Below are 26,734 nucleotides of genomic sequence, written 5' to 3'. Positions count from 1 at the left end.
AGACCTCCTAAAATGGATTCTTGAGAAGGATATTGCCTTAGTAGTTGGGGCAATAGTGGCCCACCGTAGAAAAGCTTAAAAATAAGCCTTGAAAGGATCAAACTGATTCCACACAACTTAACTGCATCTCAGAACAAAGTCCAGCAGTATTCAAAGGAATACAAATAATGCAGTACGTAACATCATAAAATTCACAGTATCCAGTTTCAAATAAAAAATTATCAGACACGTAAGGAAGTTTGAAAACAAAACCTACTACTAGGAGAAAACATCAACCATTGGAAACAAGCCTAGCAATAAAAGAGATAATAGAATTAGCAACCAAACATATTAAATGAACTTTTATAAATATGCTCCATATTTTTAAGGAAGTACGAGGAGACTTTAGTATGGTGAGAAGAGAAATGAAATTCATAAAGCAACCCAAAGGAAACTTCTAAATATGTAAAATATCTCAAATGAAAGAATACATTGGATGGAATTAATGGAGGATTAGACACTACATAGGAAAATAGTGATATTGAAGACACACAAATAGAAATTATCCTAAATGAATACAGAGAGAAAAAAGACTGGGAAAAAAAATTAACAGTCTCAGTGACTTCTGGGACAATTTCCAGCTGTCTAACGTACATGCAATTTGAATCGTAGAAGGATAGATAAGAAAAATTACTTGAATATATAATGGCCCAAAAAATCGTGTAATTTTGATGACAGCTATTAAACGCATAGATCCATTAACCTCAACAAACCCCAAATGGAAGAAAAACAAAAGAAAAGCACTTCATAATTAAATTCCTTAAAACCAGTGATAAAGATAACATGAAAGCAGCCAATGGGAAGAAAAGACATGCAGAGGAACAAAGATAATACGCAGACTTCTAATCATAAACCATGCAAACAAAAGGCAGTAGAGTGACATCTTTAAAGTACTGTAAGGAAAAACTGTCAACCTAGACTATACCCAGAGAAAATGCTTTTCAAAAATTAAGGTTTAATAAAGACTTTTTCAGACTATGAAAAGTTGAGAAAATTCATTGTCTACAGGCTTATACTACAAGAAATATTAAAAGAGGTTCTTTGTGCCAAAAAAAAAAAAAAAGGAACATCTGTCAGAACAACTGAAAAATAACAGAATTGGAGAATTTTCACTACCTTTTAGACTTTTTATGTTGCTTCTATAATCATGAGAGGGTGGTATTGACATAATGAAAGATATATAGATCAATGGAACAGAGTGAAAAACCCAGAAAGAATTTATATGTATGTGTATATTTTTATTTCTATAAATATTTTAACTTATTTATATTTATTTATATAAATATATTTTATATATTTTTGTATGTATTTTATTTTATGTATGTATAATTTATTTTCAACAAAGGTACCAAGGCTGGCACTCAGCAAAGTTCCCCAAGTGGTGCTGGAGAATTGGATATATTTATGAAGCAAAAAGAATAATAAATCTCAGTACTTAACTCACAGCATATAAAAAAATTACCTTGATATCAATAATAGATCCATATGTAAGAGCTAACTGTAAAACTTCTAAAAGAAAACGTAAAAGAAAACTTTGTTATCTTGGATTATGCAAAGATTTCTTAGGATGCAAAAAAACGTAAACCATCAAATATTTAAAATCAATAAATTGGACTTGATCACTTTTAAAAACTTTGGCTTTTTGCACAATAATGTTGAAATGAAAATACAAATTTCAAACTAGAATAAATATTTGAACATTTACTTTACCAAAGAAGATATGATCATGGCAAAAAAACCACATGAGATGTTCCACATCATTATTCAACAGGGAAGTGCAAATGAGCTCCTACTACATGCTCAACAGAATAGCTACGGTTTACTGGAAATACCAAGTGTTGGTAAGGATGTGGCATAACTGGAACTCTCATACATTGCTGGTGGAAATGTAAAGTGGTACAGCCACTTTGGAAAATAATTTGGTGATTTCTTCCAAACTGAAGCATACACTTACCTTATGACCTAGCAGTTCTACTCCTAGGTATTTACCCAAGAGAAGTGAAAACATTTGTGTGCACAAGCACTTGTACTAAAACTTTTATAGCTGCTTTGTTCATGAGAGCCAAAAGCTGGAAAGAATCCACATGTCTTAATCAATTAGTAAATGGCAAAATAAATTGTGGTATATTCATTGACGAAATGAATAAAAAAACGGGATGAATCTCAAAAGCATTATGCTGTGTAAAAAAATCAGACACAAAAGACTATGTACTATCTGATTTCATTTTATGAAACTATATAAAAGATAAAACTGTAGTGACAGGAGACAGATCCATGGTTTCCAAAGTGTTTGGGGGAGGTAGGTGACTTCAAAGAAACAGTAAGAACTTATGAAAATGTCTTATATCTATGCTATTAATATGGCAGCCACTAGCCACATGTGGCTATTGAGCAGTTGAAATGTATCCTTCCCAAATTGAGATGTGCTGTAAGTGTATAATCAGATTTTGAAGGCTTTGTGCTTAAAAAGAATGTAAAATATCTTGTTAATAATTTGTTATATTAATTACATCTTGATATTTTAATATTTTGGATATATTGGGTTAAATAAAATTTATTAAAATTAACTTCACTTGTTTCTTTTTTACCTTCTATAATGTGGTGAGTAGAATATTTAAAATTAAATACGTGGCTTGTGTTATATTCCTGGGACAGCTCTGTTCTATACTATGATTATATGGTGGTTACATACTATATGCAATTGTCAGAACTCATTAAATTGAACATTTTAATGGACACTTAAAATTGGTGAATTTTATTGTATATAAATGCATCTCAGTAAATCTTATTGTAAAAAATAATATACAATATCTCCTTTTTATTTATTCATTAAAGATATATTTCACATAGAAAAAAGATTGGCCCATCTAAACTTAAAGATGTTCCAGTCACAATTACAGGGAACTTCTTAAGTTCTGTGATTTTCTGTGATTTTGTGAATACAAATACCTTTTTTGTGTGTATTTTGAAAACCAATTTTAAAAACTATTCTTTGATTTAAAACACCAGTGGTAAAAATATATTTCAGATGTCTTTTCAAGGAATAATGAATACTAAAAACTGTGAAGCTGCAGTTCCTCTTTCCTATTTTCTCTAAAATTAAGGTAGGCTTTATTCAGTGAAATGTAACCATTTTAAGTTAAATCTCTAACTCTTGTTAGTGAGTAGAGAAAGAAGTAATCATGATTGTAATCTTCTGATTTCCAGAATAAATCCCTTTTATTAATGTGACTCATATGCTTGTTATTGCTGTACGGAGATAGAAAAAACAATCCCTAAAGCCTCACTTTTTTTCAGATTGAAATCAGCTCGAGATGTTGTATCCAGAACTGGGCATTCATTGGCTCTGGGTTGTTTGCATCGTTATGTTGGTGGTATTGGCTCAGGACAACATCTGAAGACCAGTGTCAGCATTTTATTGGCTCTAGCACAGGATGGAACATCCTCTGAAGTCCAGGTATAATATTGACTTTTTATTATGAAATTAAAAAATACTACTTTAAGGAAAGTGATTCTGATGAGTTGTTAGGAAAAATGTCTTAGGGTCTTTCTCTGCCATTTTATTAGGATTTGGTATTTGAACCCAATCCTAAATCTGGGAATTTAACCCATTCATAACAGTCCTTGAAGCATATTTTTGTTTGTTTGTTTGTTTTTTTATCCTTTGTTCTTGTTTCCTCTTCTTTTTATTTCCTTACATTTGTTAGGCTGATTTCCTTACATTTGTTAGACTGACTGAAAAAAAAATTTTTTTTGTTTTGTTTGTTGGTTTCTTTGCTTGTTTTCCTCTTTTTTTCTTTTTTCTTTTCAGATTTCTTTTAATAATCATCCTCTGTCTCTCCCTCTGACACCCTAACTCAGGTACAGAGTCATTGGTTGAATCTTCAAGTATACTCCTTTAATTTTTTTTTCTTTCCTCATCAAATATTTTGTACAAAAGTAGATATAACTACAATAAGAGGCAAGAGCTTCATGTGTGAAAATATCCTACAGTCTTGATTTGCCACTTTACATTGATGCACCTAAAAATACTAAGTATATGAATTCAACAGCATTCAACTTGCCAGCTTCATACTGGGACTCAAAAGTTGGGAGAAGAGACAAGTTTGATCACCATTACTGCCTGCCATTAGTCTGTTAATAAATGAGTTTCTTCACCATTAGAAAAGGATGCTAAATCCACCAGAGACTTCTTAGTCTGCAGGCTTAGTTTGCCTTTGACTTCTTGGTAAAGGTTTTCAGCTGTGTAAAGCACCTAAGTCCCAAAAAATTAAAAATAAAAATCAAGTAATCTTGCCCCTCAAGAGGTGCTGTGCTGCTTTATTTAAAAGACCGTGTTCACACTAGTCTGGAAGAAAAGAACACAACTATGAAATTATTTTCCGTAAGAAGTTACTGCTTTCTTCTTTTATGTCAAAGAGTTGGTGCTAGTTCTTTTCATCGTCACCTTCTCTTGCTTTAACTTCTTAAAACCACACTCCTTTAAGTGATCGCTTCACATGAGTCTTTTTCTATGACATGACATTTTACTGTAACGTGGACCAGTTACATTCCCTCAAAGCTGCTATTTCAGTTCGTATCTGCACAAGAGTAGCATAATAGCATTCTTTCTTAGTTTTCTCCAAAGTCTCCTCTGTTTTAAGAATCCTAACTCAAAAATTATACTTCAAAATTGAATTGTAGTATAGTATACATGTATTTAGTTATAACTACTGGAGATTTATTGTTCAATTACGTTTTCTTTTTTTGTATCCTCAACTCGTGTCTTGAGATCTTTGTTCTTATTTTATTTTTACTTGATAGAAACCTTCCTCCAGCAGTAATAATCTTAGGATACGTTGTGAAGTGGTGTGCTTTTTGATTCCTTGCATATCTGAAAAAAGTGACTTTATTTTGCCTTCACATTTTAATAACACTTTAGTTGGGTATACTGTTCCTCACACAGTCCTTTTTTTTCACTATTCATAAATGTTTCAGTACTTTTTGTATTCCAATGTTGCAAATAAGAGGCTAATAATAGCTTAATTTTTTGAGTTAAATTTCCATAGATACTAACATCTTAGGTTTTTATCAGCTACCTATTAAAAGTTTCAAATATGTTCTTTAAGAAGTGAAAGATAACTTATAAGCCAATAATCAAAGCAACTGATGTGCAAGTACTGTCTTTAAAGTTTCTCTGCAGTGTGACTTTGTATATCCAGAAATAAAACTTTAATGACAAATTAATTTTCTCCTTTTGTACTATGCATGTATTTCACACTCCCAAAAGACAGTGTCTTATGTAATAAATTTCTGAATTAATGGATGCTTATGGACATCATAGCTATCTTTTTCTGCATCTTTTCATTGGTTTTGCTAAGAAACTTATCTGAAATATGTCTGTATGTCTATAACTTTATATTTTGGTTTAGTAACATATAAGAATTTTTCTCTCTATCCTTGCACCTTAGAAATTTCATCAGATTCTTTGTAAGTTTATCTTTTCCTTTTCTCTTTCTGGTACCTATTCATATGTTAGGTCTCGTCTTTTTCCTCATTATTTTAATTTTTTTGTATTTTCACTCCTTTAAAGGATAATCTTCCATTTGAACTTCAAGATAATGATTTTATTATTTAGCAATAATTATTCTTTTTTTCCATTTTTCTATTGAACATTTAATATAAATCCTGGGGGTGTGTGAGTGTGTGTTTTTAAAACACTTGTAGAATCTCCTTTGTGCTTTAATTATATTGCCTTAAAAATCCTTATGATAGTTTTACTAAAATACTTTTTTGTTTCTTCCATTAATTTTTTTCTCCAAATGTGTATTCTGGTCTTCCTCCCTCAGGCTGCTGTATCCATAATACTTTTTGCTAGCTCTTGTCAGTAAGTGTGGTTTCTGTACATAACTATCCAGCTCAGGTTGCTGAATTCATTAGGATTGGAGTAGATTGACAGGTAGTAGATATTAGGTATGCATTTTTTTATACCATGTTAACAAGTTGGGAAACTTCTCTGTTGAGACTTCTCTGTTCTCAGCCTAGTAGTGCAGCTCTGCTTTGGAGCTGCCAACAGCAAAAATAAAAGGTAAGTTCTTTGACAGGTGGATGTGAGCAGCTTAAAGGATTTTTCATTTTCTTAAGCCTATGTTGATGACAGTACATTGCTCTGGGTTAGTTTTGCAAATACTATTAACCGCTAAGATTATTTGTGCTTAGTAAACAGAAATTAGGGCCTGAAATTGTTCGATGCACTTGAAGAGCTGTGGTGTGACTATCATTGCTTGAGAAGTATATCTGAGTACAGAACATTGGTACGGTCGTTGTTTTATTTCAGCCTAGTTAATTAGCAAAACTTCGATAATAAATATATATACTCCAGACAATAAATGTATATTTGATGTCCATAGTATCCACTAAATCAAATACTTACTATGTAAATCATTGTCTTGTGGAAGTGTGAAACACATGAACATTATAATAGAGGAAATGAGTTCATCAATGAAACTTTTTTCTGACACTCAAAGCCACAATGCAGAGAAACTTTAAACGTAGCATTTGTATATCAGTCTCTTTGGTTATTGGCTACTGGTAGCTTATGTGCTTACCTTCTATTTCTTAAGGAATATATTTGAAAATTTTTCTAGATCATTAATTAAAATCTAAGACGTTAGTATTATAAAAATTTAAGTTAAAATATCAATTCAGTATACTTCATCACTTACAACTAAAATAAAATTATATTTTATTCTAGACTTGGTCTCTTCATTCACTTGCATTGATAGTGGATTCCAGTGGCCCAATGTATCGTGGATATGTGGAGCCAACATTATCTCTGGTTCTTACCTTGCTGTTGACAGTTCCACCCTCGCATACAGAAGTTCATCAGTGTTTGGGTAGATGCTTGGGTGCTATAATAACTACTGTTGGCCCTGAACTACAAGGTGAGTAAATTCATCTAAAATTAAAGGAGCTAGATAGCTAATTACTGCCTTTCAGCTTCCTAAATGTCACCATCACATTGCCTAAAGAAATCTTGTAATAATAATAATAATTGCTATGTACTGAATGCTTGCAATTTACTGAACACCTGGAACCCTGCTTTTTATATGTACTATTTTATTTAATCCCTGCAGCAAACATGTGATATGAAGGTGTGTGTTAAAGTTCTGAGCAGAGAACATCTAAATGATATGTTACTGGGAGCCCCATGCAGTCAAAGATAAAAAGTTCCTTTGGCCTGGAGTGCCATCCACTTGTCTTCATGGACTTTAGCTTCACTTTTTTTGTTTCCCTAAGTCTAAGGAAGATAATATTATCTAATTTTTCTCTGAGGAAAGAAGCTCAGAGAAGATAAGTAACCAGCCTAGAGTTACTCAACTAATGAGTGGCAGATTTGTGATCCTAAGGCCCATATTCTTATCATGCACTTAACACTGATATGATTCTACTAATGGTTAAATTAAGCACTTAGATCAGAAGATCAGAAAATTACTATGAGTTTATGCAAAATATATAAGCCACTTTCAGAGCTTTCCCTTTTTTCCCCTACCATTTGTTAAAACTTTCAGTGGGTCAAGCGTTTTATGTGTATTACCTCATTTAATTCTGACAACAGTCCTGATAAAGGTATGTCTCTCCATTTTACAGATGAAATACTGAGGCTAAGAGAGGTTAAGAATTTTCCTACGGTTTTCTGTATATAGCCAATGAGTGGTTGGAATCAGAGGTGAAGCTCAGATAAATTTTCTTTGCCTATATTCTTAACCACTGTGCTATGTTGCCTCCATTCAGACAGATTTTTTTAAAAAGAAGGAAGAGAAAAAAGAAAAGATCTTAAGGAAGAATATGGAAATTGAAAAATACGTGATTTAGACACGTCTCTATCTTGGACTCAGGTCCTCTTTGAGAAAGTTGATAGTTCTTTCTTCCAGTGAATATCATAAGGTTATGGAGAGAATAAATACGTGCCTTTGAATAAGTATAGGTGCTTACCAAGTGCTTTCTGATATGATGATGAAGCAGTGTGTATTTCAAACTAGAATGTGACTCTTAGCATGACTTTAATGTCCTTGTTTGGTCTCTGTATGTATGCAAAATTACTTTGCATTGCTGAAAATTTCACATCACTTATATCTGGCAATGAAGACATTTTTGTGTCTTAGTGTAAATAATACTGCAACTTATTTTCCCTAACTATCTCTGTAAAAATTGCCACTAATCTTATTAGGAAAATAAGATTTGACATTATTATATAATAGAAGTGGTACTATTGTTTGAACAGAGAACAAGAGAATGAGGAATCTTCTGGCTCTTTCAAAGAAAACAATGATGGATTTAAAAGACAGTATAGTTTATCAGGGGATAAATACAAAGCTAGCTAAATCTAAGAGAGAGATATTATCTTCATTCATAAACAGTTGTGTTTTGAAATCATTTCTATGGATTTTGCAGACTTTGTTTTTAAAACAATCTGAATAGGAATCAGAAAGAGGGTTATTTATCTTAAAAGTGACTCCTTTTTTACTTTTGATTGAAGTAATAGTAATTGACTTACAATATTATATTCATTTCAGGTGTGCAACTTGGTATTTCAACAATTATATATATTATGAATTGATCACCACATTACGTCTGGTAACCATCTGTAACCATATAAACTTATTACAGTATTATTGACTGTATTCCCTGTGCTGTAGCTTACAACCTTTAAAAAGTGACTTCCTTTTGAAGGTTGGCTTTCAGGGAAAGGAATTTTTGGAATGACTTTATTAAATGGGATAGACAGGACAGGCAGATAACTGGATTATGGGCCGAATCTGCTCAGATGCCTGGTTGGCTTTTTTTTTTTTCCAACAGCCCTTTACGTAAGAATGGTTTTTACATTTATAAATGGTTATATTTTAAATGATTATATAGGTGCTTACATAATAGAGTTGTGTGGATTTGGCCTCTTGGCTAGCAAAGTGAAAAACATTTACTTGCGGCCCTTTAAGAAAAAGTTTGCTAATTCCTGTTCTGGAAGATTTTATTTGCTTGATAAAATGTAAGGGGAAAAAAGTTAAGGGCATTTCTTATAGTGATTATTAATTTAGCAGTTGCATTACCTGATCTAACCATAGAACAAACATACTGATTAATGTTAATTCAACATAGTTTTTTTTTTTTTTAATGGAAGTATGGTTGATTTACAATGTTGTGTTAGTTTCAGGTGTACTTTTTTTTTTTAAGAAGGAGATTATTTAGAAGGTAATTATTTTCTGGGAATATTTCTGGTGATACTAATAAGATCATTGTATTTTGCATTTTCTTTGACTTTGCTCCTAGGGAATGGAGCAACAATTTCCACGATCCGTTCTTCTTGTTTGGTGGGTTGTGCAATAACCCAGGACCATTCAGATTCTCTGGTCCAAGCAGCTGCCATATCTTGCCTTCAGCAGCTTCACATGTTTGCACCACGACATGTCAATCTGTCTAGTCTCGTTCCTAGCCTTTGTGTAAGTATAAAGCTGTTTCATTCATTGATTTATTTAGGGAGCCCCAAATTTGTTTCCTAAAATATCAGACTAGATCAAAAAACGTAAGTTTCTTGGGTTGTGCATTCTAGAGTTTCAGCTGCAGTAGTCATTTTCTTGCTATTCATTTTACTCACTGATTTTCTTTTTCACTTTTTAAGAAATATTCTAGTGAACTGTTTATTTCTTGGCTAAAAGATCATCATATTTTCAGTCTTTCCCACTCAGAATTTTGACCCCTAAAGTTTGCTTGATAACTTCTGAGGATCTGTTGCTGTCATCACAGTCGTTAATTGATTGACTCAACAAATATTTATTGAGAGCCTGCTACGTGTCGGGATCGTGCAAAGCCCTGGGGATACATTTGTGGATGAGACAGGATGATGCTTCTGTCATAATGGAGTTTATAGTTTATAAGGGAACATGGTCAACAATGATTATTTGCAAATGAGTACTAAAAAGGCTACAGGAGAGCATGTAACAGGGGAGCCTATCACAACCCAGGCATTCAGGAAAGATTTCCCTAAAAAAATGGCATGGAAGATGTGAACTGTAGTATAAATAGGAGTTAGTTTAGGGGAAAGTGTGATATTGCAGTAGACAGCACTTATTTTTAGGCAAAGGGAAAAATATGGGAAGGAGGGGATGCATTTAAGGAACTGTTTACTCAGTGTGGTTAAAGCTGGGAGGGAAGAGGGGGAGGTGGGTCATGGGGGAACAGGATGAAGCTGGACAAATAGCCAGGTGACAGATCAGGCAGACTTTCTGGATGTATTAAAACTTTGGCCTTTATTCTGCAAGCAATGGGAAACCATTAGAATGTATTCCACTGAGGAGTAACATGATCAGATTTGCACTTTTTACATTTCATTCTTGCTGCACAGTGGTGAATGGAATCTACAGGGTAGTAATTATAATGGTCTAAGGAAGGAGATGATAATGACTTCTCCAAGTTGGTAGCAGTGAGAATGGGAAAAAATATATGCATTTGAGTGGTACTTAGGAGAAAGGATCAATAGAAATTAATTGGCTGCAGTGGAAAGGATGTGACCCAGGTTCCTGACCTAAGTATAGTAATATAACTTACTGAGATTGGCAACATTGGAATAGGAGAAGGTCTGGAAGAGCAGGTATCATTAATTCAGTTTTAGACCTTTGAATAGTTACATGGGTCTGAAGCTCAGAAAAGAGAAGTCAGGTTAGAGAGATAAACTTGGAAGGCATGAGCATTTAGATGGTAAATTATAGATACAGGAGTAAATGAGATTGCCAGGGAGAGAGTACTGAATGAGGACCCCACCATATAAAATTTAGGGGAAAAAAAAAGAATCAGAAAAAAACATGAAAAAGCAGTCAGAGAGATGAAAGGGAAAATGGAGGTTGTAGTGTTCACAGATGTCAAGTGGAGTAGAGGAGTGTTCAGCTATATCAGATACTGTCAAGAGATCAAATGAAATGACAGCTACAGTGTGTCCTTTGACTTCTGTCCCATGATGTCCTTAGTAAGAGCTCATCTGGTAGAGTGGTATAAATGGAAGCCCAGACACACTGGGTTAAATATGGAATATGAACAGTAATGTCTTTCCAGAAGTTTGACTATAAAAGAGAGGGCAGAAGACAATAGGTTGAGGGGGTGATGGGGTCTAAAGAGATGCTTTTTCTCCTACAGTAGTGAGAAGAAGTGAGCATGTTTAAATACTGACAAGATGGAGCCAGTAGGGTGGGGCAGAGAGGGATTTATTATTCATCCAGGATTTCCAATGGGATAGTTTGCAGGACACAAGTAGAGGATGTCTCTTTCAGTGCAACATGAAGAAAAGAGGAGAGGACAAGTGTAGAGGATTTATGGATTTGGTGGCTGGAAGTTGAAGGAGTTATCATCTAATGACTTGTACTTTCTTAATCAAGTGAAAGAGAAGATAAGGTTCTGTGAATGAGGAAGCAAAAAGGAGGGTTAGAAATTCGAGAAGAATGGGATGTGGGAGATTGAAGTAACTGTAGAAATATAATATTCTATGATAGTTCTGAGGGTTCAGTAGAGGTTAGTGACCTTTGGCTCCATCGTGTGACTTATGCTGGTACCAGTTCATCTAGTTGTGAGATTTTTCTCCTGCACCTGTAAAGATCGTGAGCAGCCAGATACTTTGATACATTCATAGTTGGACTTTGGCCAAGCAGATTTGATTAAATGTCAACAGAATGGGAGAGGGAAAGATGTTAACAAGATGTTGCTGAAATGATGGATTATGAAATCTCATTTGGATGAGGAAGGAAGGTAAGGACAGTAGGAGGCTGATGTATAGGGAGAAAGAAGGGCACTACAGATGTAACTGTGGGAGGATATTGTGGAGGAAAGGGAAGAGAAGGTTATCCAGGATTAGGTGAAGGAACTGAAAGGTCAAGATCTTAGATACTAGGTCTGGTGTGGTATATTTAGCTTTACCCAACAAGATTTGCTCCTTTTCACCGTAGACCAGGGGGAACTGCATCGGTCTCAGACCATCAAGAAGCTTGATTGCCACAGAGCAGAAACCAGATGCACATGAAATGTTTACAAAGAACATCCACAAAGGAAATAGTCAACTAATAGTATACACTGAATTGCATTCTGCAACAAGATACGTAACGTCCTGCCAAAAGCCATGGCCTGATGCCCAAGTTTGAGGGCATAAATGGTATCTCTTGAGCAAGTGGACTTGTTAAATGATGCAGCTTTGATAGGCAACTGATAAGTGTGATGAAGATGCAGACACACATGCCTCAAGTTGTCTGGTTCTTCTTTCCATTTTTTTCTCCTTAAATGTGATTATGCTATGGTGGTTGACCTTATGAGATGGGACACATTTAAGAGGATCTGGTAAAGTAATAACATGAATTTCTTTATCTTGGTGGACGTTATCAATAAGCCGCAGAGAACACAATGAGTTTCCTATGTGTTAACACAAGATAATGTCTTCAAAATGATTTCCTTAGCAAAATATCAAGGGTTTTATTACCAAGCATGTTGAGCACTTTCCTGAACCTCTTCCAAAAAACTAAGTAGTGAGATTGCAGGCAGCTGGTAGGAAGGAGATGGCATGGCAGATAACAATGGGAACAAGGGCCACTTAGGTGACTGTCTTGTTTCCGCATTGCCAGATACCCTCAGACTGTCTTCATTACGAGATCTTTTGACACTCTCTAAAAATAGTATATACACGGATTCATCCAAATTAGTGAAAGCAGGTCTGATTTTTATAAATTTCATGTTCATCTCTATTCAGTCATTGCTACCAGAAATGGCCATATTATGTGATACCATGTGTAATACCTAACACAAATGAAATGTGATTTTTTTTTTCAGCAAGTGTATTGAGAGGTGAGTTTCACCATAGTAATCTTTATTAATGATATTAAAGTATTAAAAGGTATATGATGGTAGAACTGTTCAAAATGTGTTTTTGAAAAAACAGCCACCACTCTGAATAGTTATTTCCCTCCCAGCAAGTGGGTGCTTTTTACCCCATGTGACCACAGTTACTCATTCTCCTGTCCAGATTTATTCCACATGGCATTTATGTCATCTGGGAAAATTGTAGATGTCAGTGAGAGAAGGACTCGAGCTGAATGCCCATGTCATCAGATAAGAAGGCGGAAACTCGGAGAGACTTGTTCTTCCTGTCTCATATGGCCATGCTTAACCTTTCTGATTATGGGATATTTGAAAGTTCCAAAACGTCTTCATTTTTAGGAAGAGAAATGAAAAAAACATTTTGTTGAAAAAAATCTAACCTGTTAGGTTTTCTCTCCTCATTTTTATTTTCTTTTATAATTTCATCAACTGTGAATTTTATGCAAAACTAAGAGTTACAAAAAATATATTAACAACATAAAAATGCATTATCTGCATTTGTGAAGCATTGTGAAGTGGTGGTGTATTCCACATAATTATTTTCCCCTCCATCGTATCTGGACGGGATTCTTTCTAAAATTTATTATTCACATTCTTTCTTTAAAAGCAGCATATGGAACATAATATTTTCTTGATGAGTCAGATTTATAGTAATAGTGATAATAGCTAACATTTATTGAGCGATTACCATGTGTCATCTACTGTTCTAAGGAAAATACTTGTTTTAACTTGTTTTGTTTTCACTATATTCCTGTGAGGAATTTCTATCCTCATTTCACATATGAGCAAATGAGGCACAGAGAAGTTAAGTAACTTGTTTAAGATTACACAGGAAACCCAGTCTGGCTACCGGAGCCTGAGCTCTTAATTATTATGCCGTGCTGCATCTTACACTTTACTTCATATATTACAGTGTACTTTATTGTTTCTTTCAGGAACTTTTGAGATTAAAAAACAAATTCTATACCAAAAGGATCCATTTTGCAGTTCTTTTCAGATATTTATGTTTGCTTGATTTGGGCTTTTTATTTTAGTATATATCCTCTTTTGCTTTCAATTCTTAATGTGTGCTCTGTCCCCTAACTTTTCATTTCACTACACATAATCTCTAAGCACTTGAAAAATTTCGATGACAGAGTTTAGTAGGACCATCTGTAAAGTAAGATGTGCAAAAGATCCTTCTGGATTTTTTTTATCTAAGTACATTATATGATCTTTAGGGCCCAAGTCTTGGGGCATTTATTTTATAAGCTACTAAAATATTCTTTATATATTTTATTGGAATTACTGTTTTTCCAAAAGACCATTATTTGGTTATATTTTGAACAACTGAGGTGGTTAAATGAAGAGACTCTTCACAAGTAAAGTGTTAAGATATATTCATTAGACAAGTGAGATTACAGCTTTTTTTTTTTTTTTTTTTTTTTTTTTTTACAAAAAAGTCTTAAATTGTTATGGTTTACAGGTTCACTTATGTAGTTCCCATTTGTTACTTCGACGAGCAGCTGTGGCATGTCTCCGGCAGCTTGCACAAAGAGAAGCAGCTGAAGTATGTGAATATGCCATGAGCCTGGCCAAAAATGCAGGGGACAAAGAGAGCAGTGGAGCTAGTAAGTTATGTTATCTGTCAATATTCTTTTTGTTTAAATATTTTAACATTTCAAATGAGCATTACTTACTAAATAACGTTTTAGCATTGAAATACGGTCCATTTTAAATTCTTTTAAATAAAATAAAACTATTACCACTTTTAAAATTCCTGTGTAGTTTCCTTGGTAATTTTACATTTTTTACTTTTTAAAATTTTTATAGCTTAAAAAAATTTTTGTAGCCATTACTATCAGGATACTTCTGCCATCCCTTGAGTATGTTTAAGCTCTATAAAGGATGAGTAACTCTAGGGATATTGCCTTGTATCAGTAATAGGCGTCTGAAAAGAAAGATTATCTATTTGGGGGGGTACCTGAAACCTTCCAGTCATTGACAGCGGTTAACCTTTTGTGATATAACTTTTCCTCAAAGAAGGTAAAACCAAAGTAACCAATAAAACTATTAAATGTCAGTAGATGTTTGGGTGTGGGAAGGTAGATCGTTGCTTTCTTCAGCTCTTTTTGTTTTCTGGAGAGTTTTAAGTATAGCTTGAATTTATAGCTAGTTTTCTGATCTCTTGGGATGGTTTGGGAACTTTTTCAGAACTTAATTTATAGAGATATTTTCCCTATTGTGAGAGAAAACTTTTACTTACTAAGAGCTTTCAAAAGGATAGAAGTTGCTTGGGTACTAAGAAGCAAGATACTAAAATAACTCCAGTTTTAGCATAGTGTGTGTAATAAGAGCTCTATTAACAAGCATACTGTATTATAGAATGCAAAAGAAGTTTATTATGTAAAAGTCCAACAGTCAAAATGGTGCTTTCTGGAGAGAAGACTATGACACCAAAAGTAATTGCAGAATTCTCCTGAATACATAAAAAATTTTAGAACTTGTACATGTCAGTCACTATAATCAGAATTGAAAGAGACAAGCTAAGAGAGGGGAAAATATTTGCAAAATGTGCTTATTTTATTTGTTAGAATGTATACATGTATATTTAATATTTTTAAAGCTTTTACAAATTAGTGTGCCAGGGGGCCTAAGACCACCCCCAGGTTTGATGATTGACTAGGAAGACACTGCATATAGTCACACTATGGCTATGATTTTTTAAGCAAAGGGACAGAAAGCAAAATCAGCAAAGGGAAAAGGTACGTTGAGTGAAGTCCAGAGCAAACCAGGCACAAGCTTCCCAGAGTCCACTCCCCAGGGTGTCACACAGGAAAGGCTTAATTCCCTAGTAAGGCATGACAATGCATGTGAAATGTTGTCTGCCAGCAAAGCTTGCTAGACATTCAGTGCCCAAGTTTTTTACTGGGAGTGGGTCAGATAGGCATGATCTGCCTAGCCTGTACCAAAATTCGGACTCTCAGAAGGCAAGCAGGTGCTCAGCATAAACCGTATTGTTGGTATGCACAGTTTAGGCATAGTAAGCCACTTTTATCAGGAAATGATGGGAACTCTGCTGAAACCCAATTCCCAGATTTGAGCCAAGAACTATCTGTAATATCAGGCCTTAATAGAGTAGTCTCAGATCTGCTATGGTTAACTCTTTTACGCGTCTGTAAAAATCACTAGAGCACACGAAAAGATGTTTTATCAAAGAAGAAATATCAACATATGAAATATCTTTAACCTCTAGTGATTAAATAGTTGCATGTTAATACAGTCATAGGATAGCATTTTTCTTCTATAAAAGTGACCAAGATTAAAAATAGTGATTTTAACTGGTGTGGAGAGAGAGATGAACAAAAGAGAAAATTTCTTATACTGCTGGTAGAAATGTAAAGTTATACAAATTTTCTGGAGGATTTTTTTTCAGTGTATTCTCAAAGTTTTCAAACTGTGCTTACCACTTTGACCTAGCAATTCCTCTTTTAGGAATTCATCCTCAGTGGTTAATCGGTTAATGTACTCCTGATTCAATGGTTTGCTGTGTTGCCATGAAAATCACATTGTGGAAATATAATTCCTGATATGGGAAGATATTCACCATATACTGCTAAGTGAAAACTAGGCCTCTGTGCCTAATCTCTCTGTAATGTTCCTTCCTTGGAACCTTCTCTTTTGACCTTTCCCACTGTCTTTGAATTCCCATCACTGTGTCTGTTTTCTGCAAACCTTCCCTCATTCTGTCTTTGGAGTAACTCAGTTACAAAGAGCCACTTTTCAGCCTGCATCCTTCCATCTCACTCCCTTCAAGGTTCAGAGGGCGTTAGTCTTCGTGGAGCCTAATTGTATTTATTCTTAAAGGCTGCCAGTTGTTCTACTCCTGCTATTTGTAAGAATAAGATTTTCAGATAAAGCAAGAAATTTAACCACTATTTCATAACAATTTTTGATTGTGTATTTCTTGGACAGGATTTTCTCAATTTTAAAATAAACTTTTAGGATATAATCCATTTATAATTTGTGTCCTAGCTTTATAGATTTTTAAAAATTTGAACTATAAGACCGAATAAGTTTCAATTTGTTCATCCAATAAATGTAGCAATAATTTTTTTCCGTCCATTAAATTAAATCTAATTAGAAGTACGTTTCTTTCCCACACTTTTTTCTTATTAAAATCAAATATACATTTGCTGAGCATTCCATGGAGGTTTGTTTAAAATACCACAGAACAATCAGTCTTAAAGATCAGGGTTTTTACCTTTATTGTCAGGTTAAATTGTAATTCTAAAGATATGTAAATTGTGGACTATAGTTAAATTGTATATATAGCTAGCTCATTTTGTTGTTACTGTGAATTTAAATGTGTATCATGGCCTTTAACATAATTGTTGCCTGTAGTATACGATAAAATCTTATACGAGTTCATTTGTAAAAATTGCTTTTCAGGTGTCAGTCCTTTTGCGCCTGGAGTTAGTTCTCGAAGTGATATCCATTGCCGGCACCAAGGTGTTAATATAACAGAAACTGGTCTTGAGGGACTTCTGTTTGGAATGCTAGACCGGGAGACAGATAGAAAATTATGTTCTGATATTCATGATACTTTGGGACATATGCTTTCATCGCTGGCTGTAGAAAAACTTTCCCATTGGCTAATGCTTTGTAAAGATGTCCTAGCAGCTTCTAGTGGTATGTATTCAATACATAAAATGTGTTCTTAAAATAATGAAAATTATTTCTATATAGATATAGATATATAAATTTGAGCTTATGTTTAAAAATATTAATAATTGTTAATCTATAAATCCCTGTAAAATGTTGAAGGTCAAAATATATTACAAACTAATGAACTTTGGTTATTTTTTTGGAAAATGACTAAGTTCAGATTAAATTATTGTATATAAAAATCCCAGGTTACTCTGTAGTTTGACGTAAAATGTAAACTAGTGAAATATGTAAAATACTTTTATGTATCCTTTCCTTGGTTTCTTACTGATTGTTTAAAAGAAGAAATTTGCCAGTGCTACTGTTTTCAAAGTGAGAATTTAGTCTATTTTTAAATTAGAAATCTTCAAACATTAATGCTATTTCTAAAGCATCATTTTTACTATATGTGAGGTTGTTATGCCTTTATTTTTGTTACAGATATGAGTACTGCAACTCCCTTAAGTAGTGGAAAAGATGAAGAATTTGAAAAGAAAGATGAGATGGATGATGATACCATGTTTACCACACTAGGAGAAGAAGATAAGTCAAAGCCATTTGTGGCACCTCGCTGGGCCACTCGAGTATTTGCTGCTGATTGCCTGTGTCGAATCATCAATTTGTGTGAGAATGCGGACCAGGCTCACTTTGATCTTGCCATGGCACGTTCTGCTAAACTACGAAACCCTACAAGTAAATTTAAAATCAGTGCTTCTTTTTCCCAGAGTATTTTTATAAGTTTGAAATATTTTACTGCTTTGTAACATGCTTTAGACTGTGCCTTTTGTTTATTGTAAGTTTCTTTGCCTTTTACCTTTGTTTTCCGTCCTCTCTACATATTGTCCATCTTCTGATCCATATTTGGAAGATAAGTTGAAAAAAGTGGTCCAAAGTTATATACCTATCTTAAGATATATTTATCTTAATCATTTGCCCAAAGGATAGTGACGGCAGTAACTTTCGTTTCCTTGGTACCTTATCCTACTTTTAGCACTTTACTGTAAAAGAGATGGCAAAAGTTTAAAGTGCATAAAGTGAGTTTTGCAGTCCCCTGCTATGGAGAATGTCAGAATTCATGAATACCATGGCAGATTTCGAACTCTCAGATTTCAGAAATGTTGTTAGGTATTTTTGGAAAGGTGAAAATTGTTTGTTACTAAAACCCTTTACTTTTTGATCATTTGTAAGCTTTTATGCCATATATCTCCTGAATCAAATATTATAGGGAATTTACAAAGAGATCATCAGCTCCAGTATCTTCACTTACAAATGAAGAGACCCAGAGAAGCTGAGAGAAGTGGCAGAGTAACAGACTCTCTTATCTTGTATTTTGTTGTCTCTTCATCATCCTGTCATTTTTTAAATATCTGAAGACACATTATATGTATCATCAGTTTTGAAGTCTATACATTAAAAATGCCTTTCAGTTTATTTTGTTGTGTATAAGATGCAGTAGAACTCACAAATGGATTAAAAAACAAACAAATGAAAAGTAAAGCAGTAGTATATACACTATGTATAAAATGTGAATCTGAATATATATAGAATACTAGCAAAGCACGATATATCATGAACATAGTGTCCCTTTTCATGTCATTATCTATCAGATATTTACTGAGTCCTATTCTTTGCTATACATTGAGGATCCAAAGGAGAAAAAAAAACATAGTCCATGCTTTTGAAGCATTTCTAGTCTAGAAGACAAAGAGCCAGATTTGTCACTCAAATAATTATATATCCCAATAGTGGAATGATAAGAACACTTTGGGAGCATAAAAAAGGACTGTTTGTTTCCTAAAGAGCCAGAGAAGATATAACAGAGGAAGTCATCTTGAAGCTGGGTTTTAGAGGCAGAAAAATGGTTTTCCCGGTAGAAGAGGCTGCTTATTATATTTGTTTTCTATTATTGCTCTAATAAATGACAGCAAACTTAGTGGCTTAAAGTAACAGAAAATTGTTAACTTACAGTTCTGTGGGTCAGAAAGTCCCAGAATGTAATCAACCTCTATCAGTCCCCTAATTCTCTCCTTATTTCGGAATTTCTGCTCAGTGCCCCTTTAGGAGTTCATTTCCTTAGATTTAGACAAAAGATAGAGGTCTTAATTTCATAAAGGCTGTTATGTAGAGATTGAGTACAGAAGCAACAAAACTTTCATTCCCGAAACAATTGCCTAGTTTTTCATTCTAGATTGATATAAATTGTAAATTAGGTGACAGAACATATTAGGAGGACTAATGGGTCTTTTTGTTTACTTTTGGGTTGGCATAATCTGAATAAACCCATTTTAATCCAGTTTCTTCCACCTTGGAAATTTCCTCCCAAATTCTGGCAAAAGTTTATTATATCATTAGTTTTTATTGATGGTGTGTTTTTGCCTTCCTTAGGTGAGGAAGCATTGGGGGCTTCTAGCCGAAAGTATTTTTCTCTCCATTTTGCTCCCCTCCCCAAAATAAATAGATCTTCTTTTTTAGAGTTAAAATTCTAAAATTGCTATTTTAGGTAGGCATGTAAAAAAAACTGGAATATGCTAGTAATGTTCACAATAGCAATAACAACAAAACCCTCTTTAAATAGGAATTGACTTGGGATCAGGCTGAGCCACAGAATTACCACTGCTTCAAAAAAGACTGTGAGAGCCTTGCAGCCTCATGAAGATCTTTAGAATTCTTAAGCTTGATAAATTCTTAAGATAATTTCTTTTGCTATATCTTTAATTTCACCAATCTTTCCTTTTTCAGTATCTAATCTCTACTAATCTTATTCAGTGTATTTTTCATTTCAGATATCTTTTTATATCTCTAGAAATCCCACTTGTGGTTTTCTCTTTTATTTAGGTGATGATATCTATTAAAAAGTCCCTATCTGCTAATTCTGTTATCTCTTTCATTTCTGGACCAACATTTCTGTTCATTGGTTTTTGTTTTCATTTTCCTTGTTATGAGATATATTCTTCTGCTTTTTTTACATCTGTGGTAATTCTCCATTAGATGCCAGACATTGCAAATTTTATTATGTTAGTGCTGGATTTTGTGATAGTGCTGGATTTTGTTTTGTGATGTAGCTAAATTATTTGGTATCTTTTGAATTTTTTCAGACTTGCCTTAAGCTTTAATAGGGCTGATCCAGGACAGCCTTTACTCTAAGGCTAACAGGAAAAGACTTCCTTTTTCTACATCTTATCCTTATAAAAGTCTTTTCCAGAGTAGAGGTTGGCAAACTATAGCTTGCTGTCCAAATTCAGTCCAATCCACAGTCTGTTTTTGTCAATAGTTTTATTGGAGCACGGCACACCCATTTGTGTACATATGGTTTATGTACATACTGCAACAGCAGAGTTGAGTAGTTACGGTATAAATTATATGGCCAGCAAATGCAAATATATTTACTTTCTGGTTTTTTACAGAAGTTTGTCAATCCCTGTTGACAAAAGGATCACAAGCTTCTTTGGGGAAAGTTGTGGTAATCAGTTATTTTGCTTCCAATGTCATTATACATCCTATAACTTCATCTGTTTTATTACATTGTGTAAAGGCTTACCAGTGTACTCAAGAGATCATGGTATGGAAGCTCTCTTGAAAGTGTATCTTTGTTATTTCTAAACATGGTGAAACATGTGGATCATAAATGCTTTTTTGAAGAAATTTACTTCATTTTATATTTTTATGTTATGACATTTACTTTTGGAAAAGTTTTCCTTTTTGCTTTCTATTTTTATCTTTAGATGACCTCTTGGTACTTCATCTCTCTGACCTGATTCGCATGGCATTCATGGCTGCAACTGATCATAGTAACCAGCTGCGGATGGCTGGGCTCCAAGCACTTGAGGACATTATCAAGAAGTTTGCGTCTGTGCCTGAGCCAGAATTTCCAGGACATGTGATTTTGGAGCAGTATCAAGCTAATGTGAGATATTCTATATGTTTCAAAATTAAAATTGATCTTTTGAGTAGGCGTTAAAGGAGCGAAGATTCCCTGGAAAAATGTATTTGGACCTGTAACCTATTTATTCACATTAATGCATATATTTACTCCCATAGTCTGTGACATAGTTTTAATCAACTCACAGTTGAAGAAACAATAGTATAAAACTTGTTACTATTTTTAAGTCTTGATATAATATTAGTGATAAAACTAGAATAGATATTCCAGGCTGGCTTTCCAATCTTGTGTTTAGGTATTTAGCTGTGCTGTGTAGAGATAAAAGGAACAGCCCAAGAGTGTTGTGGATTTGCTGCCATTATTTTTATATGTCAAGACTTGATAAGCATTTTTAAAAATAAAAGGCAATCACCTGTTGTGTGCTGAAGGATAAATTAACTTTTAATAAGTTAAAGTATTACTGAAAGAATTGTATACTTTCAAAAGATTTTTTAATTTTATTCTAAACAGAGATATACTTGTTTCTCCTGATATTTATACCTTTATTTATATTCTTCAAATGAGGTACAATAGATTTAATCTGAGTAATGGTGGATTATGTGAAAGCAAAAACAAAATTTACATCAAGGAAAGAATAAACATTTTTTTTTTACTGTGATTATACCAAAATCTTGACTCCAGACACATCATACTTCACCTAGTAGCTATGCTAATACATACACAAAATTAAAAAGTGTGAATAATATATAATCGATGTTTTTCCATCTATCCATCCAGGTAAAGAAATTATACTTCCTAACCCTACTGGCTGTAGAAAACCTGTCTATAATTATTTATTCCCAAATACTCAAACTATCAGAATGAAGGCCTTTTTAAAAAAAAATCTTTCTATTTAGAAATAATTTCAAGCTTACAGAAATAGTACCAAAAAACTATCTTATACCCTTCATTCATATTTACCAATTGAGAATTTTGCCTCATTTGCTTTGACATTTGCTCTTTTTTTCTCTCTACAACTCACACACACACACACACATGCACACTCACTCACTTTTTCTTTCCTAAACAATTTAAATTATCTAAATCATGTATCTTAACCCTTGAACACTTCAGTCTGTATTTCCAAAGGCAGGAATATTGTCTTACATTGCCATAGAATAGTTATCAATTTTATGAAGTTCAAAATTGATACACTACTTTTATGTAATCTATCATATTCCAGTTTTATCAGTCAACCCAATAATGTGTTCTCTAGTATACTCTCTTTCTCCTTCAGTACAGGATCTAGTACTAGCTTTGCAATAAGATTACTGAAATACTGCATTTGATTACTGCAGTATGAATACTGTGATTAATTGTCTTGTGTCTTTAGTCAGAGCAAAGGGCTCTTAATTGATTTCCAGACTGCTGTTGATATGCCTTAGTGACTGAATCTCTAGTGTAAGGGAAGAAATCTCAAATTAAGAGTTGACTATATCTAATTCCTTATTTAGGTCATACATATTAAATCTAATATATCTAAGAATCTGTGACCAATACTGGCTTGTTAAAATTAAAACTCATATTCCTTTACTTATTAATATAATAGCAGTACATAAATTAATATTTCTTGATCAACCTTCTTTTAAAGCCTCTCTTTCTGAGGTAAAATGATCTTTAAGGTCTTTTAGTGACTGTGTGGATTTTTAGTACTACTCAATTATTTAAAGGAATTGAGTCAGTTATATGAGAGTCACCCATGAGGTAAACATTAGAAATATATTCAAGGATATATAGACAGGAAAAAAAAGGATAGCAGTTTTCTGTTATCTCTGAGAATATGTGGCTTTGTCAGAAAATCCTATTTACTATTAAACAAAAACAAAGGAAAAAGAAGCAGGATTAATTGCCTATTTGGTAGAGCATTCGTATAGATTTGATAATGATAATCTTCTAGAAGTCAGAAGAAAAATGGAATGGTTGAGTTTCTTGTAACTGAAAAGAGATAAGAGATGTGATACAGAAGAAAGGAACAAAGATGTGTTTTGTGTTTTCATCTCCAAAGACACCAGAGGCTTTATGTTAACTACTTATCTTTTAAAATAAAATGCTTGTATTCATTTTTCTAGGTGGGAGCTGCTCTAAGACCAGCCTTTTCACAAGATACCCCATCAGACATAATAGCAAAAGCTTGCCAGGTGAGAAGAAAAATAGTGTTTTCTATAGTGATCTTCTATAAAGTCATAGATATCTTACAGTTTCACTTCCAAGAAAGAAGAGAGAAAAATCAAACAGTATTTATTTTTATCTCATAAATACAGCAGTGACAGTTTCCTTTTTATTCTGTGTGAAATGATGAAGTAGTAACTATTAATTGCATCCTTTTTTTTTTTTTCACCTGTAGCTGAGGACACAACTCTGGAATTAATAGCTATCCCAGTAGTAAACAGAGATGTGAAAGTCATAAGAGGGACTAGAATAAAAGTAAAATCTCAAAATACACAGTAATTAAAGAATATAGAGTAACGATAATTAGGTAATAAAAGATTTTTTTTGACCACAGGTTGTGAAAGATTTTGCAAGTTTCTGTGTATTAAATTATCCTAAAGAGAATTTCACAATATAGAAATTTGATTGCAAAGTTAATCCTAGGAAATTATTCTCGTATTATCTTATCTGAAGAGAGTTACAAAAGCACATATGTTCCTACATGTTTAGTAAGTTCATCTTTTTCATGCCTCATCCTGAAAAAGGATTCATATATTAAGCTGTATTCTTGCAGTAAATCCGGTTCTTTATCTGCTTTCCTAAGAATAGAAGAGAAGGAACTCTGCCTTTCCCAGTTTTCTGGAGTACAGGACTGTAGTCCATCATTATTGCTTAGAATCCATAATCAAGCTACATGTTGCCTCTGTGCAGAGAATGATCTGTTGTTTGCAGTGATAGGTTTGAAATTCTGACTTTGCTCTTTGTGGCTGAGTGAGTTGCCTCTTCCTTCTGTTGTTAGTATTTATTTCTCTGAAGTCTGCTGTCTAATGGTGGCCTTCAGAGAAATGAACTCCTCCCAACAACAGCAGACCAGAGAGAGAAGAGGGAGCCTTGTTTGAGATAGAGGTCTGTGGCTCTTGGTACACACTTTACCATGTTTGAGTAGGTAAGTCATTTGGATTGGGATACTGGCATATAAACATCAGAAATCACAGTCATGTATAAATAAATGTATCATGATAATGTTTCAGATCATAGTATTTAAGCAGATAAAACCTCCTACAAAGCTCCTGATCATTAGAAAAGCAAAGGCTGTTTGAATTTCATCTTGTGAATGAGTAGTATGGAATTTGCCTTAAACTTCTTATTTCTTATGTGGCCCTAGCTGCTTTTTCTGTAAGAGGTTTCTTTGTTGCCAGGTGCAGGTTTAATTAAATTTTTGACCTCCTATCCTGTTTCTGGGAGGAAAGGTGGTTTTGAAACAGGTGGAATATTAGGTTGCAAGTTCCTTTCTTAAGATTATGAAAGGAGTTGGCTTTGGGCAGATCATGAAACATGGCATCCCAGCTTGTTTACTAGAATAAACATCATGTTGAACCTGAAAATCAAATAATTCTCAGATAGTATAGGAAAAGTCTCAGATGTCTTCAGTTGAGGATAATTAGGGACAGTGGGTTAATAAAAAATCATTTAAAGCAGGTTGGAATCATAAACATAATACATACGTTAAATATTTTATTTCAGCTTAAAATTTATAAATGTACATTCATTTATTCACCACTCTTCTGATAAAAGGCTAAAGAGTTTTCTCTGAGTATGATTTTGCTGATTCAGTGTTGCTTTGTTCTTCTTCATAGTCCATATCCATAATGTGGTAATTGCAGTTTCTGATTTCATGTTCTTAAAGTGGAGAAAGTACTTAGGTTTTTGCAAAGCAAGCTTAGGTCCAAATTCTCAATCTTGACAGGTCTCCCCAATTTTTAATTATATTTCTGCTAAAATTCACAGACATATTTGTCAAGTCTCTCAAATATGTTATTTTCCTTAGAAATAAGAACTCTTAATTTTCACACTCATATTTAATCTCTTTTCACTTTAAATTTCATTGTATGTTCAGCAATGTATTTTCAGTTTTGACTGGCTTTTTTTTTTTTGCCATCAGTATTGGTAGCAATCAATTTTTAAATGTCCTTATTGATTTTTATTCAGTTTAGTTTTGCGTTCTTTGAGAATAGGTTTATAAAAGAATGAAATAATTTATACGTATATTTATTCTCACCTTTTAAAAAGTTTTAAACATAGGAACACAATCCATTAACCATGACTTAATAACGAAATGCTCTGAAAACCAGCTTTTTAATAATTTATTTGGTAGCAAAACCTGAGCTGACTGTACTCACTTGGCCCTGACTTGGCCCTGATGAAGCTGAGTGAGATGATAGTATTGATTGATCTCTCTTAGTGTGAGTCCTACTGCATTTCATTATGGAAATAGCCATGTATTAATTATGGGGTGCTGCTACACATCTTGCTTTATTCCTTAATTAAGTTCATATACCTTATTACCTTTTACCAAAAGTGGTGAATTGTGCAGCACATCTTGGCCTAAGGATTTCAGGTAAGAAAGTGAAGACATAACTGTTGAGTAAGTTGACACTATCAAATATCTTCTCCCATTCAGTAGGTTGTCTTTTCATTTTGTCAGTGGTTGCCTTTGCTATGTAAAAGCTTTTCAATTTAATTAGGTTCCATTTGTTTATTTTTGCTTTGTTTCCTTTGCTTGAGGAGACAGATCCAAAAAGTACTGCTGCAGTTTTTGTCAAGAGTTCTGCCTGTATTTAACCTCTAGGAGTTTTATAGTATCTAGTCTTACATTTAGATCTTTAATCCATTTGAGTTTATTTTTGTGTATGCTGTTAGAGAATGTTCTAATTTCATTATTTTACATGTAGCTCGTTATCCCAGCACCACTTACTGAAGAGACTTTCTTTTCTCCACTGTATATTCTTGCCTCCTTTGTCATCAGTTAATTGACCATAAGTGTGTGGGCTTATTTCTGGGCTCTGTGTTCTGTTCCACTCATGTATATATCTGTTTCTGTGCCAGTACTGTACTGTGTAACTTTGTAGTATAGTCTGAAGTCTGAGAGCATGATTCCTCTAGCTCTGTTCTTCTTTCTCAAGATTGTTTTGGCTATTTGTGGCCTTTTTTGTTTCCATACAAATTTTAAAATTATTTGTTCTAGTTCTGTGAAAAATGCCTTTGGGATTGCATTGA

At 33.6% G+C, this 26,734-nt stretch overlaps 1 protein-coding gene across 1 annotated transcript in view; it reads left to right on the top strand.

Moving 5' to 3' along the window:
* HEATR5B (HEAT repeat containing 5B) overlaps positions 1 to 26,734 on the top strand; it is an 89,563-nt gene that overhangs the window by 33,149 nt on the left and 29,680 nt on the right. Inside the window, exons 19-26 of the mRNA XM_006192760.3 lie at positions 3,337 to 3,496; positions 6,773 to 6,962; positions 9,346 to 9,515; positions 14,390 to 14,534; positions 17,356 to 17,595; positions 18,052 to 18,303; positions 21,333 to 21,514; positions 23,599 to 23,667. Of these exons, the coding sequence (XP_006192822.1) occupies positions 3,337 to 3,496; positions 6,773 to 6,962; positions 9,346 to 9,515; positions 14,390 to 14,534; positions 17,356 to 17,595; positions 18,052 to 18,303; positions 21,333 to 21,514; positions 23,599 to 23,667 (1,408 nt within the window). The remainder of the gene's footprint in view (positions 1 to 3,336; positions 3,497 to 6,772; positions 6,963 to 9,345; positions 9,516 to 14,389; positions 14,535 to 17,355; positions 17,596 to 18,051; positions 18,304 to 21,332; positions 21,515 to 23,598; positions 23,668 to 26,734) is intronic.

This window comes from Camelus ferus, chromosome 15 (genome assembly GCF_009834535.1).
Source record: "Camelus ferus isolate YT-003-E chromosome 15, BCGSAC_Cfer_1.0, whole genome shotgun sequence".
Classification (NCBI taxonomy): Eukaryota; Metazoa; Chordata; class Mammalia; order Artiodactyla; family Camelidae; genus Camelus; species Camelus ferus.
The sequence above is the reverse complement of the archived record's forward strand: the minus strand, read 5'-3'. Positions and strand labels throughout refer to the sequence as shown.